Here is a 19,842-nt window from a genome sequence, read left to right as displayed (position 1 = left end):
CATGCCCTGACACCCGAGGAATGGAACCATTAATGTCACTTCCAATGGGCCAGGCAGCTGCAAGGCCAACACAGGGCACAGCAGGGGAGGGTGGCCCCCTGTCCCGCCCCAGCTCAGCATGGAGAATCGTCTCACCTTCCGAGTTAATCTCCTCTTGATCTCCCGTTTCTCCTCTTGTTCCTCTTGTTCATTCCGAGCTGAAAGAAACATTTAAGATGCTTTAGATTTTGGTAGCAGTGTCGCACAAAGGTGCAAGCGCTGCAGGTTCTAGGCCAAGCAGCTCAGTTTTTTTTTTTTTTTTTTTTTTTGCGGTACGCGGGCCTCTCACTGTTGTGGCCTCTCCCGTTGCAGAGCACAGGCTCCGGACGCGCAGGCTCAGCGGCCATGGCTCACGGGCCTAGCCGCTCCGCGGCATGTGGGATCTTCCCGGACCGGGGCACGAACCCGTATCCCCTGCATCGGCAGACGGACTCTCAACCACTGCGCCACCAGGGAAGCCCCAAGCAGCTCAGTTTGAAAAGGAGGAGAGAGTTCCCATCCCCTACCCTGGCCACCCTTTCTGCTTGTGGGGACACTTTCCAAACTGCCTGTACTGTTTCAAATGGGTGGTGAGTGGGTTGACCTTATTTTGTTTTACGTCACACGGGGTTTCAAGTCTGCAGGCCGAAACGCTGGGCCAAGAAGAGGGGCTACGAGGCAAGGAGGTAGGTCCTGAAAGAGTGGGGTACTGTCTGCAGTGACACAGGCATCCGGGGAGAGGTAAGGCTCCCTTCTTTGGACAAGACCTGGGCCTCACGCAGCTCTGCCTCAAGCCTCACAGCGACTGAAGGGGACTCGCTGTGATGTGGCCCTGGTGCCCGGTGCCCTGCGTGGATGGAACAGAAGCCAGGCCCCGCGGGGGCGCCTGCCACCTGCCACAGAAACAAAACGAGGCACGGCTGATGCCAAACGCAAGGCTGGAATTTCAAAATGCTCACCTTTCACAAGCCCTGATTCCATGAATTCTTTGACTCTTCCAAGAAGTCCACAGAGCACGTGTGAGGCCACAGTGTGGGATACAACTGCCTACATTTAGACTTCTAAGGAGCGTCTTAGGAGAGCAGACCCCAGAGCTTAAACCTTCTCAGCTCAACATGTGGGGTGACCTAGCATCAGGTGTGTAAAGCGCCGAAGGGAGCAGAGATTCGGAGGACACAGAACGCGGGAGTATCTAAGTAACGCAGTGACCTTGGGTACCTCACTTTCCTCCCAGGCCTTGCGATGGAAGCACGGATCACAGCATAATACTGTCTAATTTGAAGAAAAATCACGAACGTCAGCCTGGCTCCCATGCCTCTGCTTCCTGTCTACTGAACTGAGGGTGGCATCAGAGAGAGACCACCACTGCCACTTGATTTTGCACCGGCTGCATCAAAAGGGCCCTTGTTCCCTCATTTTGAAGTCACCGTTGGAAATTATGGTTCCATAACGCCATTAACTTGCCACGCAGTGCGCACTCACCCTTGAGTGGTCTCAGTACAGGACAGGGCTTTAAAACAGGGACCCCCTTGTGCCTAGAAGGGGGGTGCCCTCGCCCCTCCTGCCAGCCTGATGGCAGCAACCACAGCCTCAGCTAACTCACACCGCAGGTGGCAACACCTCCCGCCAGAAGGAACGGCGGTGGCTCAGAGCACAACTCACGTCCTTGAGCGATACCCCCGGGGGCACGGTTTGGCCAGTGTGACTGCCTGTGGTGACCAGGATCTTGGACCAGGGCAGCTCCAGAAATGGCCACATCCTGCCGTGGGCCAAAGTCCCCAGGGGTCCCCGCTGCCCCAAACCCCACGCGAGAGCTCCTTCCTTTGAATTGAAAGGTCCTCCTTCCCCGCACCCCCGCCCCCGCCCCAGGGTTCCTTTTAAAAATGAGAATTTCTCTTGGATAGAAGCCTGTTCAACTAGTCAGCCATCACTATCTTAGTATGAACTAATGTATCAGAGAGAAACTGGGAGGCAGACTGCCAGCCGCAGGAGAAGGGAAGCCCCCAAGAGCTGCATTTGCAGGTGGGAGGGAGGACGGAAGGAAAGGTCTAGAGTGGATGGTGAGCGCCCGGGGGGCAGCTCGAGGGCACTGGGTTGGAATGTACAGACTTGTAGCCATGTCAGGGCCAGGGGGGGCCCACGAGACCGCCTAGGCCACTGCTCGTGGTCTGGAAATGAGGATAGGAAGGTCCAGGGGGGTTGAGCGGCTGGCCACACACGCCATGGCTAACAGACGGACAAACAGTCCAGCTCCTTTTCTTGCTTGGCTACGCTGCCTCCGCCCATCCCATTTTGCTCAGGGCCAGCCCTCTCCTCCTCACTGGTTACTGGCCTCAGACTCCACTCGGAGCTGCCTCCTCCTACAGGCCCCCTCCTGTCGAGCCGTGAAGGTCGACATCCTGCCCAGAGCACCGAGCCCTCATCGCCTACAGGTGTTCCTGAGGTCCCTCTGAGGGCTAGGGGCCCCAAGCTACCACCTACGGAATCTATACCTTTAGTTCAAAGCCATTTACAAACCCAGGGTCATGAATTCTCAGGCAGCGGGGACCAAGACAGCCCCACTGGGCAAGTGAGAAGGGAGACCAGGAAAAGCCCTCGAGGTCACGGCCTGCTGCCACCATCAGAGAGTGCACTGTGTGCTCAGATGTGCCCAGGGTCTCACTGGCTGCCCAGTGGAGCCAGTATTGCCCACAGGGCCGGGCAGCCTGGGGTGGAAGTCGGCTTGCAGAGCTCCACCGCCCAGCAAAGCCACCGCTCTGGGCCTCTCTCCTGCACACTTAGAGATGTGGTTCATCCCTTGACTTACAGCCCAGATGATAATTCTCAGAATACACTGTTTGAGGGTTGTCTTCTGATACCACGAAACATTTCTTGTTTAACAATCACACAAGATTTTAAAAAGAGAAAGAAAAAGCTATTTCGGAAAACAAAATTTCAGAACGCAGGAGGAAAAAAAAACAATACCGACAGGAAAAATAAGCTCCTTTCCGGAAAGTTCTGAAACTGCGACATGATGACCCTGTTTGAATGTGGTCAAGTGATCCTTCAATTTGCAACTGCTCAAACGGACAAACACGCAAGAGGCAACAACGAAAGGGAACTGTGGGAACAACTTGTAAGCCCCTGGCTCCCCTGAACCTGAGCCCCCAGGCTCACTGGACGCAAGTAACTGTCTCTAAGACCCGAGTGTCTTTCTGGAGGGTGAGAAAAACCTAACTTGAGGGGCCTGCCCGCCGCCTCCCATGGATCTGGGCAGACGAGGCGTGGAAGCTGGTGCCTTTGGGAAGCAGGTGAGCTGGGGATTCTCTGCCTTCTCTTTCCAAAACCTGTGCCCTCGCCGAGAGAAGTGCTGTCTTCTGAAACATGAACAATTCCACAGACGTTTTTAGCCCCTTCACATTTAGGAGTTAGGCTGGGGACCCCAGGTACCGTGTGGCCCTGTAAGAAAGTTGTACAGAGATTCCTTCGGCAGGACCACAGATGCGTGTGAGGCACATCTGGGGGAGACGTTTAAAAGGAGAAGAAGAAAGCCCGTTCACCAGATTTCTGGCTTTAGGAACAAACGGACACCTTTTTATTTTTCTTTCTCTCTAAGGCAGACAATTTATAATGGATCAGCTATCAAGTTGGGGCAGAAAGGGAGACACGCCGGCCAAATGCTTCCCCAACCAGGAAAATCATCTGAAAGCATTCGAATTCTGTTTCACGGCAAAGTAAACTTAGAAACTTTTAAAGGCACCCCCTTCGTTACGAAGAATGTAATCATACGTACAACTTCCTAGAGATCTGGGAAATGGGGGAGGTGGCCTCAGGACTGAGGAAGGTCAAGGCTGAAAGGAACAGCCACCGCGAGGCGAGGGCGTGGCCGAAGCCTGAGCAGCACGGCAGGATGACGGTGGAGGCACAGGGCACGCAGGTGGGTGCCCTGGGGCACGGGTGCTGTGGGTCACGACACCGGCCCCCCCATCACAGCTCTCGCCCGTGACATTCAACAGCAAACCATTGGGCGCGGACCCAGTCGCAAGGCCACAACGAGCAAGGCGAGAAAAGCAAAATCAGGAACACTTTCGTTTGGTCGAAGTGGAAATTCCCAGCTACTCACGCAGGGGCCTCACGCGACCGGGGCGTGGGTGTGTGTGTGCGTGCGTGCGTGCGTGCGCGTGCATAGCACAGAAGTTCTGTAAAACTCTGCGTAGCATGTATTTCTCTTTTCTGGAGCAAATCAGAAAGGGATAGACGTGTGGGGAGAAAGGGTCTGAAATTAAACTAAAAATATCTGTTGACCATCTAGAGGGCAGTGTCGGTGAGAGTGTAGCATGATGAAGCGGAGAGGTTTTAGTTTTTAATTGCTGCATATCTCCCCCTAAATTGAGGCATACTGGCTGGTGCCCATGAGATGCTTGGTTTCTTTCAGCATTTTAAAAATAGGTATTTTAAGCACCACATGGACTCTCTGTACTTAGGCAAATATCTCTGTGTCCTGAACCAAACAAGAGGCTCGTCGGCCTTTTCTGTCCACAGACACAGTGACAGCGAGTTTTCTTCAATGACAGCCTGGGCAGCTATACCAGGGGCCAGTTGGAGGAGGCCTGAGAGGAGGCCAGGAAGGATTTCCCCTTGGAAATGCTCTCTTAGACTTTAGGTTTAATGCTCAGAGGGAGGGGGGATTTTATCCCCAGCAGCTGGCTGCAGTGGAAAGTCACACTTTCTGGTCTTCGTTTTCAAATGGCTACTTGCCCTATTTTAGCCATCCGTATCATATTTGCAGTTTTTCAGCCAGTCTGGCTTTAAAGGTGACCCCAACTCTCACTTACTAGTAAGTTCTCTCACTCAAACCTTTCAGCTTCTCTGACTTGGCAGCCCGCTAAAGGGCAGGTTCTTGCAGACCCTGAGGTCCTCGCGAACCAAGTGCATTCGAATTTGCCTGCTCTGTGGGGATGCTCTCTCAGATGTTCGAACACACAAGGGCGAAGCCTCCACCACCAGAGAGGGTTTCGATCGTTTCCACACCACCACACAGGAGAAACCCTGTGGCCTGCCATCAAACAATAACCAAAGCCACCACGAAACAGCAGCGCTCGCCACGGGCTCGGTCACTTACGTTTCAAAATGTTCCTCTGCTCCAACTCCTCTGCAGTTGGCCTCTGGCTCAGTCGCCTGCGGAAGAAATCCAGGAAAAGTTTTTGGACCATATCATAGCCTCCTTGGGTCGTTAATCTCCCCGGCCGTCGCAGATACATGGGGCAGGGTCAGCGGCTGGAGGCCCTGTTCCATCCTGTGCCCTGAAAGACTGGCGCTCACCACCAATGCCTCCTGAGTTCCTCGTTTTCAACCCCAGGAAAGGCACCGACGTGATGTCACGTGGAGCCGAACCCCCTCCCTCCATCGGCCCCTCCCCAGCCCTGCTCCTCCGGGCCTCCAGGCGCATGGACTCTTCTCACAGAAGTCCCTTTCTTTCGTGTGGCCTCCCAACTTCGGGAGCATGGCCTCTGCTTTTCTCCCCCCGGCCCCGAGGCTAGAGCTTGCCTCTTGCCATGTTTGTGCAGACTCAGAACACAAAGAGGCTCACGGCCCCATGGAGACGGGAGAGAGCACGTCTGTCTGCAGAGAACAATAGCTGCTCTTTTGGTCCCCACCCATCGCCACCAGAGCCTTACTAGACACAAGGTGGCAAATGAACAGGAAAAGAAATGACACTTGGTGCCGGCACGTAATTTAGCCACAACAAGTGAAACATCACAGCCAGGATGTGAACTTGCTATGGTGCAACAGCAGGGGCCGGGGGCAGACAATGGGCGGCACCAGGTAGGGGCAGAAGTTGCCAGAGAATGGGAAGGGCACCGAAGAGGAGACTACACGTTCTTAGAGATGCTTTGGCGGATCTGACTCCAAAGGCAAGGGAAATGAGCAAAAACAAGTGTGACTACATCATACTAAAAAGCTTCTGCACAGCCAAGGAAATTATCATCAAAACAAAAAGGCAACCTACAGATGGAAGAAGATAATTGCAAACCACATATCTGATAAGGGGTTAAAATACAAGGTATATAAAGTGTTAATACAACTCAACAATAACAAAAAGCAAACAACCCGATTAAGAAATGGGCAGAGGGGCTTCCCTGGTGGCGCAGTGGTTGGGAGTCCGCCTGTCGGTGCAGGGGACATGGGTTCGTGCCCTGGTCCGGGAGGATCCCGCATGCCACGGAGCGGCTGGGCCCGTGAGCCATGGCCGCTGGGCCTGCGAGTCCGGAGCCTGTGCTCCGCGATGGGAGAGGCCGCAGCGGTGAGAGGCCCGCGTAACACAAAAAAAAAAAAAAAAAAGAAAGAAATGGGCAGAGGATCTAAGTGTCCATAGACAGATGAATGGATAAAGAAGATGTGGCACATACATACAATAGAATATTACTCAGCCATAAAAAAAAATGAAATTGAGTTATTTGTAGTGAGGTGGATGGACCTAGAGTCTGTCATACAGAGTGAAGTAAGTCAGAAAGAGAAAAATAAATACCGTATGCTAACACATATATATGGAATCTTAAAAAAAAAAAAGGTCATGAAGAACCTAGGGGCAGGACGGGAATAAAGACGCAGACATAGAGAATGGACTTGAGGACATGGGGAGGGAGAAGGGTAAGCTGGGACGAAGTGAGAGTGGCATGGACATATATATACTACCAGATGTAAAATAGATAGCTAGTGGGAAGCAGCCGCATGGCACAGGGAGGTCAGCTCAGTGCTTTGTGACCACCTAGAGGGGTGGGATAGGGAAGGTAGAAGACGCAAGAGGGAGGAGGTATGGGGGTATATGTATATGTATAGCTGATTCACTTTGTTATAAAGCAGAAACTAACACACCATTGTAAAGCAATTACACTCCAATAAAGATGTTAAATAAATAAATAAACATAATATGTTGCTTTACAAGGAAAAAAAGGCTAAACAACAACAACAAAAAGAAACTGGCAGAGGATCTGAATAGACATTTTTCCAAAGAAGACAAACAGATGGCCAACAGGCACATGAAAAGATGCTCAACATCACTAATCACCAGGGAAACGTAAATCAAAACCACAATGAGATATCACTTCACACGTCAGAATGGCTATCATCAAAGAGACCACACAAAACAAATGTTGGCAAGCATGTGGAGGAAAGGGAGCCCTCGTGCACTGTTGGTGGGAGTGTAAACTGGTGCAGCCACTATGGAGAACAGTATGGAGGTTCCTCAAAAAATTAAGACTAGAATTACCATAGGACCCAGCTATTCCACTTCTGGGTATTTATCTGAAGAAGAGGAAAATCCTCATTTGCAAAGATATCTGCACCTCCATGTTCACTACACCATTATATACAATAGCTAAGATATGGAAGCAACCTAAGGGTCCACTGATAGATAAAGAAGATGTGGTACATACACACAATGGAATATTACTCAGCCATGAAAAAGAACGAAATCTCGCCATTTGCAACAACATGGATGGACCTTGAAGGTATTATCCTAAGTGAAATAAGTCACACATAGAAAGACAAATCCCATACGATTTCACTCCTATTAGAATCTAAAAAAACCCCAAAGAAACGAACAAACACAATAAAACAGAAACAAACTCACAGAGATCAGATCAGTGGTTACCAGAAGGGAAGGGGACCTGGGGGGGGGGTGAAATGGGTGAAGGGGGTCACTGTATGGTGACGGATGGTAACTAGACTTGTGGTGGTGATCACGTTGCAGTGTATACAGCTGTTGAATTATAATGCTGTAGACCTGAAACTTATATTTAAAAAAAAGAAAAAGAGAACCACATGCCCGGATAAAGTTCCAGGAATGATCACACAACGGGCCTCAGCATCACAGAGATGTTTGTGTTTCTGAGGCTCTTGAAAATTATTTAACAATCCTGCAGCTAATTACTCAGCATTCTGCTTCCCCCATTGGGATGAGGTGTGTGTGAGACGAGAAAACTGTGGAAGGAGTTTGAGGCCCCTCTGAGTCCTCCGACGGGACTAAGGGGTAAAAAAGAGTGCCGTCCCGGCAGCAGAGACTACAGCCCCTCCCGAAACAGTGGCAACTGGCGTGTACTGTTGGCAAGATGTTTACACCATGGACTCTGGAGACCCAGAGTGAAGATAAGAAGTCCACGGAGTTGCCAAGTGTAACTATTTTAAACCCAGTGCTCACTGACAGCTCATTCTGTGATTCCCCAATATCATCATCACTTAGGCTGTAGACAGGGAATGGGCCTCAATGCCAGAGAAAGGAGTTTTGATCAGATACCTGTCTGCAAACCCCTTAGCACCCTGGAAACTGCTGGAAATGGTATTCCAAAGTGTTTTTAAGTCTGTAAGAACATTTTCACGTCTATTCTTCATTTTCTTCTCAAAACATCCCATGAAGGGATTACTTATCCACCCTGATAAGGGCCCTCTGGGTATCTGGAAATTCACAATGCTGGAGGTTCCAAATTTGGACTCAGCAGTCTTCCTGTCCTTTCTAAAACAGCATTCTCAGACTGTAGGAAGCAACTTGAGATTACACAGCTGGGCAAGCTGGTGTCATAGGTCTGGAATGCAACTCCTGACTCCACTTAGAATGAGTTCCTTAGAGGCTCTGCCTCACCTTTCAATTTATTTTCCCTGAGAAAACTGGTTTCTTTGGTAGGGACGCACAGCCACCTTTCTGGGACCATTTAGTAAAACCCAGGTTTTTACATGAAGCTTGGGTTTGGGGGCCGTATGTTTTGAAGAAGCCCTCCAGACTCAAGGCGGAGTTTGCATCTCAGAAGGTGGGGGGGGCAGCGTTTTGGAATCTTATGCCCTGAAGTGTCTGCAGAAGGTTCCCTCACTGGCTTGTGTTAAGCGGCCCGTGGATCCCACGACCAGAGGCGTTGCCTGGTTCTATTCTGGCCTTTTTCTGTTTTTGTTCTTCTTATGTGACATGTTTGAAGGGGACAAAACAATGAGTGACTGAAATCTAACCAGAGAAAATGCTATTAACTAGGCAGCCTTATCATTAAACACACATGATTTCAAATGAGGCCTTCTATTCACGTTTCACTTCTCTTGAAAGGGTCTGAGGACATCCAGGCTAATCACAGATATAAAATGTAGCTAAGCCCTCCCGAAGGGCACGTATTATAACTAGTTGTTTTGACTTTGAAAATTAGATTCGGTAGGAAAATGATATTGTGGCTTAATGACAAAGTGCTAAACAGCTCAGGAGTTAGGGGACCTGGGTTCCACTCCTGGCTCTGCCCTGAACCCACCTGGACAAGGTATTGGACCCGCTCAGCCCTATGTTCTTTTCTCTGCAAATAACAAGAGTAATTGAATAAGCTAATGCTGATTTAATGCCTAAGAAGTACAGGCGTGGTTCTAAGAACTGCACGCATATTAATTCATTTAATCTTCAGGTCAGCCCCTGGAGGTGGTACTATCAGCATCTCCATTGCACAAAGGGGAAAAGGGAGGCACAGGAAGTTGCATACCTTGCCCCGGGTCACAGAACTAGCACAGGGCAGAGCCAAGACTTAAACCCAGGCACCCGGGCTCTAACAGTCTCAACACTCTTAACCAGTGTACTAGTTCCCTATTGCTGCTGTAACAACGTACCACAGATATAGTGATTTAAAACAACACAAATTTATTATGTTACAGTTCTGGAGGTCGGAAGTTTGGAATGCGTGTCTATGGGCTAAAACCAAGGAGTCAACAGAGCTGCACCCCTTCTGGAGGAAGGGAAGAATCTATTCACTTGCCTTCTTCAGCTTCCGGAAGTGCCCTGCCTTCCCTGTGCCTCTTCCAAGCCCGCAGTGTCGTATTTTCCAATCTCAGACTGACTGCAAGCGTTCTTGTGATAACACTGGACCCACCCAGATAATCCAGGATAATCTGTTCAACTCAAGATTCTTAACCACAGCCTCAAAGTCCCTTTTGCTATGAAAGGTTATAGGCTCCTAGGCTTGGGGATTAGGACACGGATGTCTTTGGGAGGGGGAGATATTCTGTCTACCACAACCATAGTACCCTACGCGTCAGAAATTGCAAACTGATGTCCAGTGGGTTGCATTTGACTCTGCAAGTTCTTCTCCTTGCTCAGAGGTTACAGTTTTTGCCCCCCTGAATGCCTTTAGAGAGGGTATGTTTGTTCTAGTTAGCCCGGTCCCCAACCCTCTCTCAGATAATACCTGTCCTGCTTTCTTCCTTTGCAATCATTCCTGGCCCTGAGTTTGAGACCCCTGGATAAGATCATCAAGTCGTAAGAATCCCCACTTTTGTTTTCCTTCTTTCATCCACCCATCTACCCAACGCTGACTAAGAACCTCACTGAGGACTGAGCACTGATAGCTCTTAGGAGCTCAAAGCCTAGAGGTGCGCGTTAGTGATGAAAATTTGCAGGTTGAAACTGGAGCTATACTTTTCAGGAGCTAGACTGCAATAGAATGCCCTCGAAACGGCCGGCAACTTGGACGTGATTTAGACCCTCATGGCAGTTTAGAAGACGCTACAGACTCTCTCAGTGTCTCAGCTTGGCTAGCAAGAGGGTTAGCCAAAAACAGATCAGCAGATGTGTGCGAGGCGGGCTGGGCGCCAGGCAAAATTGTGAAGGGGATCATGTTTTTGTCAGGGTTCTGTCTCCTGGACCCTTCCCCTCTCAGGTTCTTGGAATTACATCATCACTCTTTCTATGTCATTCCTGTCAAGACCGGTTCTTAAAACAGATGCTATATACTTAGCCACATTCAAATGTAAATTCATTCATTCGTTTCACAAATTATTTATTGAGTGCCGGCTCTGTGCTGGGCATCGGGGACTGGCAGAAACAGATCAAGGTCCTGCCCTTCGGGAACTTAGAGACTGGAAGAGGCTGGGAGAGGCAGTCATTAATCACATAGTGACAGGGGGATAAATTAGGAGTTTGGGATTAACATATGCACAGTACTATACATAAAACAGACAACCAACAGGGACCTACTGTATAGCACAGGGAACTATACTCAACATCTTGTAATAACCTATAATGGAAAAGAATCTAAAAAAAGAATATATATGTGTATAACGGAATCATTTTGCTGTGTACCTGAAACTAACACAATATTGTAATTCAACTATATTTCTTTTTTTAATTTAATTTTTTAGTTTATACTGGAGTACAGTTGATTTACAATGTTGTGTTAGTTTCAGTGTTAGTTAGTACAGAAAAGTGGTTCAGTTATACATATACATATATCTATTCTTTCTCAGATTCTTTTCCCATATAGGTTATTACAGAATATTGAGTGGAGTTCCCTGTACTATACGGTAGGTCCTTGCTGATTATCTATTTCAACTATATTTCAAAAAAAATTTTTAAAAACTACCAAAAAAATTAAAAAAAAATTCACATGGTCATAGAAAGAAGTATAAAACTCTAATAAGAGGTTCCATGGTGAGGCATCTGGGGCAGTGATACTGGGACCTGACAAAATTAGGAGGTCAGGAAAGGCTTCCCAGAGGAAGTGATACTGTGTCTGGGTGCAGATCTGGAGGATGGAGGAAGCCAGGTTCCTGGAATGGACAAAGCAATGGGAAGAAGGATGGTGGGAAACAAGCCAGGAGCCAGGCCATGTGCCCATGGAGGCTATGTTAAGGAATCTGATCTCCCAAGGAGCAAAGTGAAGTCACTGAAGAGTTTACATTTAAGGATAGGAGAGGGGAGGAACAAATGAACATTTCAGGTTTACAACAGATCACATTGTCTGCTGTACAGAGAATGGGTTGGGAGACGCGAGAGGCAGTTTAAACAGGAGCCTCAGAGGCTACTGCACACCTGGTAGAGGATGACGGACACCTGGGCTAGGCTATGATGGTCGATGTGCAAGTTCTTAGGGCGTCCAGCTGACAGACCATGGAGACGCAGCGCCTACGGACAGAGGGGGAAGGAGGAGGTATATTGGATATCTCTTAGGTTCCATAACTTACGCAGCTGGACAGATGGTTATATGCTACTCACCCAGAAGGCGGGAAACACTGGAAGGGAACTGGGGCATTTTGGGAGAGGACAAGGGAAGGGTGGAAGGGAACCATGAGTCTGAGTTTAGATCTGTTGAGTCAGAGTGATTGTGCGACGTCAAAGTGGACGCATCCAGTAGGCAGTTGGATATACAGAGCTCGGTGGAGAGGAGATGGCTAGGCCAGTGACAGAAATCTGTGGCTAGTTTGCAATTAGATAATATTTGAAGTCAGGGGTATGGAGAGAGCATAGAAAGAGAAGAGGAGAGGGCTTAGGATGGAGCCTTACAAAATTCCAATATTTAATTCTCAGACTAAGGAAGACACACCTGCCAGGGAGTTAGAGGAGGGGCAGGGCACGGAGACAGGATGAAAATTAGAACATGGCATCCTGGAGGCAGAGGAAGACGCGCGCGGCCAATGAAGTGGGCAGACGAGGTCTGGAAAGACTGCCCACTGGGTTTAGCACCGGGGAGGTTCTCAGCGAGCTCACCTAGAACTCTTCCAGGGGGTGGTGGGGACAGAAGCCAGGCTGCAGTGGGTTGAGAACAGAGGTGAGAAAATGGACACAACAAGTAGGAAGGCCTCCTCCGTGAAGCCTGGTTTTGAAGGGACCAGAGAGTTGGAGGTGAAGGAGGCTCAGGTGAGGTTTATAGTTTTTTAATGGGAGGAGACTGACATGTTTAACAGAAAGAACCCAGATTAAGTGGTGGTGGTGCCGGTGAGAAGCTAAATATATAAGGAGGGCAGAGGCTCCACGGACAGTGCAGGAGTCCTGAGAAGGCAGGAGGGGTTGGGGTTTTAGGGGCAGAGAAGACCTTATCTTTCAACTGGAGGAGGGACAGCCCTTCACCGTGACAGGAGGCTGCAGGAGAAAGTGCGCCGTATGGAGGTTTGTCTGTTTGGTATCGGAAGAAAAAAGGGTGCTCCCAACTGATGGCTTGTACTTATTCTTTCAAGTTGGACTGTAATAAAGATGACTTACACTAGTTTAAAATATTACCTTTCCTTGAGGGATTTGTCTTTGAACAGAGCCAAGTTCACGAAGCAAACGGGTAAAGCTCTAGCTTCAGTCACCAGAATTTTAGGGGCACGCCCGGGGCAGCCTGCCATCTTCACCAGGTGAAGCAGCCATCTGCTTGGTTCCTTTTGTTTGTTTTTTTGTTTTTGCATTACGCGGGCCTCTCACTGTTGTGGCCTCTCCCGTCGCGGAGCACAGGCTCCGGACGCGCAGGCTCAGCGGCCATGGCCCACGGGCCCAGCTGCTCCGTGGCATGTGGGATCTTCCCGGACCGGGGCACGAACCCGTGTCCCCTGCATCAGCAGGCGGACTCTCAACCACTGCGCCACCAGGAAAGCCCTGCTTGGTTCCTTTTAAGATCTACCTTGTGTGCAAGCTTTGGTTAATAGAAAGCTGAGCAGAAGGGCACGATGACCGTATTAATGAAATGGGCAGTTTTATGAATAATCCCGAGGAGCTAATAATTCCGAGAAGAAAAGCAGAGATGCCTTCTGAATGCACTGAATCTCTTACGCTATCCTCACCTTGACAGTAGATTTAAGTAATTGTATCTGATTTAGACTAACATTAAATTAAAATTTTTCCTGATTAGATATTTAAACATGACCGTTCACATGCTAGATGACACAGGAAACTCCTTTTTTGGGAGCTAAACATTTATATAGAGTGAATTACCCGAAAGTAAAGGTTTAATGTCCTTTCAAGTGATGTGTTTAACTAGCTCTGCTATTATATATGTGACCCTGGTTTACACAACATCTCTGAGCAGCAAAACTGTTTGCACGCCTCAAATGATTTCTCCTTTACCGTGGATCACGGCTAAGTGATTTCCACTCACCGTGAACTTGAAAATCACTGGCTCCCATTTAAGTGCCACTTGCCATCCACTGCCACACACGAGCCTTTTATTTTCTTTCAAAATGTAAGAATGGATCTTATTCTTTATCAGTCTGAACAACTCCATCGACACCACTGACCATAAGAGAAAAGCAAACAAGCTAACATTTTTCTGTGAAACCAACCAACCAACCCCAAACAAATGGCACTCAGGTGTGTTGGCCTTGGAAGGAGGAGACTGCTAGCAAATGCAGCAGGAAGATGCTTTAAATATATGCAGAGCAGCGGAGAGCTGTCTTCGAGCATTACAGCATCTCCCCAGAGAAGTGACACGACCCTTGTAGGTTTTGCTGGTTTGACTTGACGCCGACAAGGATTCGTTCTGCGGCACGGATCTAACGAGCCTTCTCCAGGCTTCGGAACAGCAAGGTCACAGCTTTCACTAGTATTTACAACTGCTTATGGTTTGGAGGGCCCTGATTTCAAAGCCTGGATCTCTGAAGCTGTATCTGCGTTTCAGGAAAAAAGAAAAGCAGAACTGACTTCGGTTTGTTTGCTGCATCTCAGAGGGAGGTAACTGCCTTTTCAGACAGTTGGAAAGAGAAAAGGCAAAGGTGCTCGTGGAGATTGACAGAAAGCCAGGTCCTCTTTCCTAAGGCAGGAGAAGATGGGGGTTCCCCCCCATCTTAGACAAGCACGCTGGGGCCAGGTAAAGGGGGGAAGCACTGAATTCCATCCCCTGCACCTCCTTTGGCATCTTTCCCTAGGACCTGTCAGTGCCATGAAGCCTGGGGCATTTCTGTCTGGTCCTGGTCATCACTACATCGCCAGTTCCTAGGAGACCACCGAGACCATCACAGGTGCTCATTTAATAATTATCTAACCCAGATCCTACGAGTTCTGATGCCACACATGTTCCCTGGATGACGTCATGACACTCACGACTTCAGTTAGCATCTGCATGCCAGTGACTCCAGATTCCATAGCCCTAATCGTACTTTTGAGTTCCAGACACCTTTCCAACTGCCTTCTTAGACTCTTACAGGCCATCAAACTTAAAGGGTCCCAAAGGAATTAATTTACCTTCTTCCCCTCCTGTGAAGGTAGTTTTGCCAACTGGACACATTATTTTGTCTACCAATAATATTCTGACCCCCAGGGAGCTGCCCAGGAAACTGGGAATTATCCCCTGTGTACTTCACCCCCGGGGGTCACTCAACCACCAAGTCCCAACCATCTTTCCTTCCATCCCATCACCACCTCCTCCAGAAAACAGGCCTCCAGCATCTCCCCCATGCTGCCACCCTATCCTCTTCCACCCCAGACAGAATGGTCTTTCTAAGGGGCACATCTGATTCCTGCACTCCCGGCTTGAAAGCTATGCACACCTTCCCGATGCCTGCAGGGAGGAGTCAAAATACCCAAATGTCCTCTAAGGTTCTTTGTGATCTGGCCGCCTGCCAAGCATCACCCCGCCCTATTCTTTAGTCGTACCCACCTCCTCTTGGTTCCTTCCAGATTTGCATGCCCTTCCTTACATCTAAATATCCTTTCTCTTCCTCTTTATCTGGCGAACTGACAATAATCCCCAAGACTGCAGCTTAAAACTCAAATATCACTTCCTCTGTTCAGCCTTTGGTTAAGGTGCTTTCACAGTCTATGACAATAGTCCTGTGTCTCTTGTATCCTGGTGCTTCTTATTCTTCCTACTGCTCATCTCGTCCACTGGAGCCCAGAGCTGAGGCTCTGTGAGGTGCGGCCATGTCTGCCCATCCACCACCAGGGCTGGTTCATGAGTGTACGACCTGGGCAGTTGCAGAGAAACCCCCCACTCAGAAGGGTCCCGTGCCTGGAGCTGAATGTTCTTGAGGTCTCAACCGCCCATCACAATCTGGCTTCTGTCCACACCACTCTATTGTGCTGGTTTTCAACCAGGGACAACTGTGCCCCCCAGGGTGCATTTGGAAATGTCTGGGGACATTTGTCATGATGGGGGAGGATGCCTTTTCTGATTCCACCAGGCACAACTGGTCACTCCCTCTGCCGCGTCCTTCCATCTTGAGCACGCCTCATCCACCACACTGATAACATCCACTTACACAAAGACCTCCTCAATCAGACCGCGAATGCTTCAAAGGCACAAGTTATGTCTTATTTACCTCTGTGCTTCTAGACTTAGTAGAGCGCCTGGTGCGTGGAAGGGACAAGTCATAATACTGCAGCCTTGTTGTGCCCGTGGGGATGACCAGAACCCCTTGCTCCCGGAGGGGCTCCTCGGGGAAGTTGGGCAGCACTTTGCTTTTACACCTCAGTACTCTGCCCTCTACCTTTCTTTGTAAATGAGGCAGCATGACTTTTTTTTTTTTTTGCCATACGCGGGCCTCTCACTGCTGTGGCCTCTCCCATTGCGGAGCACAGGCTCCGGATGCACAGGCTCAACGGCCATGGCTCACGGGCCCAGCCGCTCCGCGGCATGCGGGATCCTCCCGGACCGGGGCACGAACCCGCGTCCCCTGCATCGGCAGGCGGACTCTCAACCACTGTGCCACCAGGGAAGCCCGATTTCCAGGAATCTGAGTCCATAATTTTCCCCTTTTGTCCCCCTCCTCCTCATTCCCCTCAAGCTGTTAACAAATAGCCTGGCTACAGCATAAGAAAGAGCACAGGCTGGGGAAAATGCACTGGGATTTGGAGCCCTGCCCTCCTGGCCTATGTCCACCATTAGCCAGAAGGCCCCCTGGGTACATCACAGTGCTTTACCTCTCCCTGCACCCGAGTTTCGCCAAATGACAAACAGCCATAACAACAATCTGAGAGAACTGAATGAGAAGAAGATGTGAGAGTCGCCTTTAAGATTAAGTATAAAGCATGAAATATTATTTCTGGTAACTTGAAAAAAAGCCTCTCACCTCAACTAGCTAAACACGTTACTCTTAAGAGAGAAATGGTTTTGGCTTTATTCACTGGAGGCTGTGGCCCCGGTGTGAAGCCCCGTGGCAAAGATAAAATATTGTAAGGAATCAAATCAGAAAAAACATTGGAATAATGCTGGTCGTGTTGAGATGAAATCAGTTTGGGGAAAACAATGGGACTGTGTGTGTTGCATAGCATCAAACTAAAAAAAACAAACAGCAGGGCTTCCCTGGTGGCCCAGTGGTTGAGAGTCCGCCTGCTGATGCAGGGGACACGGGTTCATGCCCCGGTCCGGGAGGATCCCACATGCCGCGGAGCGGCTGGGCCCGTGAGCCATGGCCACTGAGCCTGCGCGTCCAGAGCCTGTGCTCCGCAACGGGAGAGGCCACAACAGTGAGAGGCCTGCGTACCACAAAAACAAAAACAAAACAAAACAAAAAAACAAACAGCACAAAAACTGAGAGCCTACAGCCTGAATACTTTTAGTGTTCTTAAGATTATTAGATATAAGCCCCAATGAGCAATCAGGAAGATTTCACTTTGAAAGAGTATATGAGCTGTTACTATAGAAATTAGATAGTTAAAGAAGTTAACCTAAGACTATACTCATCTCAATAAGGTTATGTTTACACGAAGAATCAACCGAAAGAAATGCTAAATCAATGTGATGTCAAAAGATAAGGAATGTGGGAATAAAAATAAATGTCCTCTATTCTACTTGAAAGCGACTGAGGAGACTTGGTCACCTTTAGCTTTATCTTATCTGTCTGTCCATCCACCCGTCCATTTGTCCATGCACCCATGCATCTGCCTGTTCATGAGTGAGTCTGTCCATTCATCCATCTGTCCATCTGTCCATTACATACCAGACATTGGTCTAGGCCTTCAATCAGAGCTAAGCATAACAACTAACAATATTAACAAGAATGACTGGGTATGGATGATATGATAAAGTTCTGCCATCAGATATATACTGTGTTTTATCTTTTGTCCTTAGCCTCTTCCCAAAACATTAAAAACTGAAATTTGGCCTTTATTTTTGTTTTGTTTTGTTTTTAATCCTTCAATAGATAGCTCTACTGTAAAAGTTAACATTCTCCCTAGGAACACAAAGCATTTTTAAATAAACTTCCATCAGAATCTTCAACAAGTTTAGTATGATCTGGTGAGAGGTCAAGGCAAAAGACTAAGAGTGAGGGCTTCCCTGGTGGCGCAGTGGTTGCGAGTCCGCCTGCCGATGCAGGGGACACGGGTTTGTGTCCCAGTCCGGGAAGATCCCACATGCTGCGGAGCGGCTGGGCCCGTGAGCCATGGCTGCTGAGCCTGCGCGTCCGGAGCCTGTGCTCCGCAACGGGAGAGGCCACAACAGTGAGAGGCCCGCGTACCGCAAAAAAAAAAAAAAAAAAAAAAAAAAAAAGATTAAGAGTGAGGCAAAACAAGTGCATCAGTACAGCCCCTAAGCACCACACACCTCACCAGTCAAGTGGGAACAAAAAATATCCTCAAGTTGTCAACTCAAGCTCATCCTTGGTCCTCTTCCTATAGCGTTTTGTCTGTTCTCCTGATCTCTGCCGTTTCTGAGTCAGTGGTTCTCAATCTTGTAGCACATTAGAATAACCTATATTACCTTAAAAAAGACTGATGGCTGGGCCACGCTCTGGACCAATTAAGTCAGAATATCTGAGGGTAAAGCACTGTTAATATACTTTTTAAAGCTTCCTAGGTCATTTTTCAGCAGTAGCTGGGAACTCCTTAACTGTGGCAAATTCCTGGGCGCCAGACCTACTGAATTAGGAACGTTTGGGTGGAACCCAGCAGGCTGTGTTGTTTAGACACAGGACATGACGACATACGGATCTTCAGGAGAGCTGCATGCATATTCAAGTGTGAGAACAAGGGCACCGGCACCTGGATATTCTTTTCTTAACTTGAGCCTTCCCCCAGGTACCCCTGTACTTCTTGTCCTTACTTCTTTAAAGAACATTGCTTCTGATGAACAGATCTCTGGAACAAGGACAAAAAGGGATTCAAAGAGGAAACTCCGGGGTTCACTGTTGAGTGACTGTCCTGGACAGTATCATGGTTAGGATGACTTGTGCAGTCTAGACAATACAGAAATGTCATAAGAATATATACTTATTCATCCACTCATTCATCCACAAAATACTGTGGTTCCAGATTTCCCCAATGCCTTGCTTTGTTGGGCGTCAATAAACAATGTATAAAACGCTTGACTACTTTCCAAAGCAAGGCAAGGGATGGAGAGTTGGAAGTAGGTCCCCTGATGCCTCCTCTTGTGCCTGCTCTGACTATGACACCTGGGCGACTCCAGGACCTACAGGGTCTGTGCAGCTCACGCTCTTTTCCTGTTCCCCCCAAAGGCCAATCTGCCATCTTGGGGCCATCAGCACCTCCCAAGGAGAGGCTGAAGGGTCTTATGTGAGACAGAGGCTGGGAGACAGCTGTCAAGCATGCCCAGCCCCTTCTCTCCTCTTCATTCAACAGGACTACAGCTGTTTTCCTACAGCTGCCTCTCAGGGCCTCTCCTGAGCTCCTATTTCTGGAACAAATCACAACTCCAGCTCAGATGAGATTTCACGCTGTTTAGAAACCTGGAGATGAAAACACAAAAAACCCCCAAAGAGTCCCAGAGGCTCCAGTAGAGGGGATGTTGATCATCTGACTTTGCAAGGTTTTCTATAATTCTCCTTTGTTAGAAGTCTCATTTCCATACTGTTTCCTCATCTGTGACGCCACAATTTTAACATAAAGCTTCATTTTAAAACCATTAGTCCTGTAGAACAAAAGAGTGGTAAAGAATATAGGTATCCTCATTAAAGCAGAAGTGCTTAACCATGATAAAATTCCATAAAATACATATATATGATGTAACAGACATCATATATACGTATATATATACACATATATATGTATGTAACAGACATCATATATACGTATATATATACACATATATATGTATGTATGTGTATATATATATACACACACACACACACACACATCTTTTTCCCCCAGCAGCATGGTGGATTTTAGGAATGTCTAACCAG

The 19,842-nt window shown here is 48.4% G+C and overlaps 1 protein-coding gene across 13 annotated transcripts in view; it reads right to left on the bottom strand.

The window, feature by feature from the left end:
• The window catches only part of PHACTR1 (phosphatase and actin regulator 1), a 540,649-nt gene that overhangs the window by 12,338 nt on the left and 508,469 nt on the right, over positions 1-19,842 (bottom strand). For 12 of the 13 annotated variants that reach the window (XM_067752006.1, XM_067752007.1, XM_067752013.1 and 9 more), the window contains 2 exons: positions 5,120-5,175; positions 136-197 (listed from right to left, as the gene is read on the bottom strand). In XM_067752006.1, the coding sequence (XP_067608107.1) occupies positions 136-197; positions 5,120-5,175 (118 nt within the window). Of the gene's footprint in view, positions 1-135; positions 198-5,111; positions 5,176-19,842 lie in introns of those variants that run through there. The other variant, XM_067752019.1, reaches the window with a different exon arrangement.

Source organism: Pseudorca crassidens, chromosome 10 (genome assembly GCF_039906515.1).
Source record: "Pseudorca crassidens isolate mPseCra1 chromosome 10, mPseCra1.hap1, whole genome shotgun sequence".
Classification (NCBI taxonomy): Eukaryota; Metazoa; Chordata; class Mammalia; order Artiodactyla; family Delphinidae; genus Pseudorca; species Pseudorca crassidens.
This window is presented reverse-complemented; position numbering and strand designations above follow the sequence as displayed.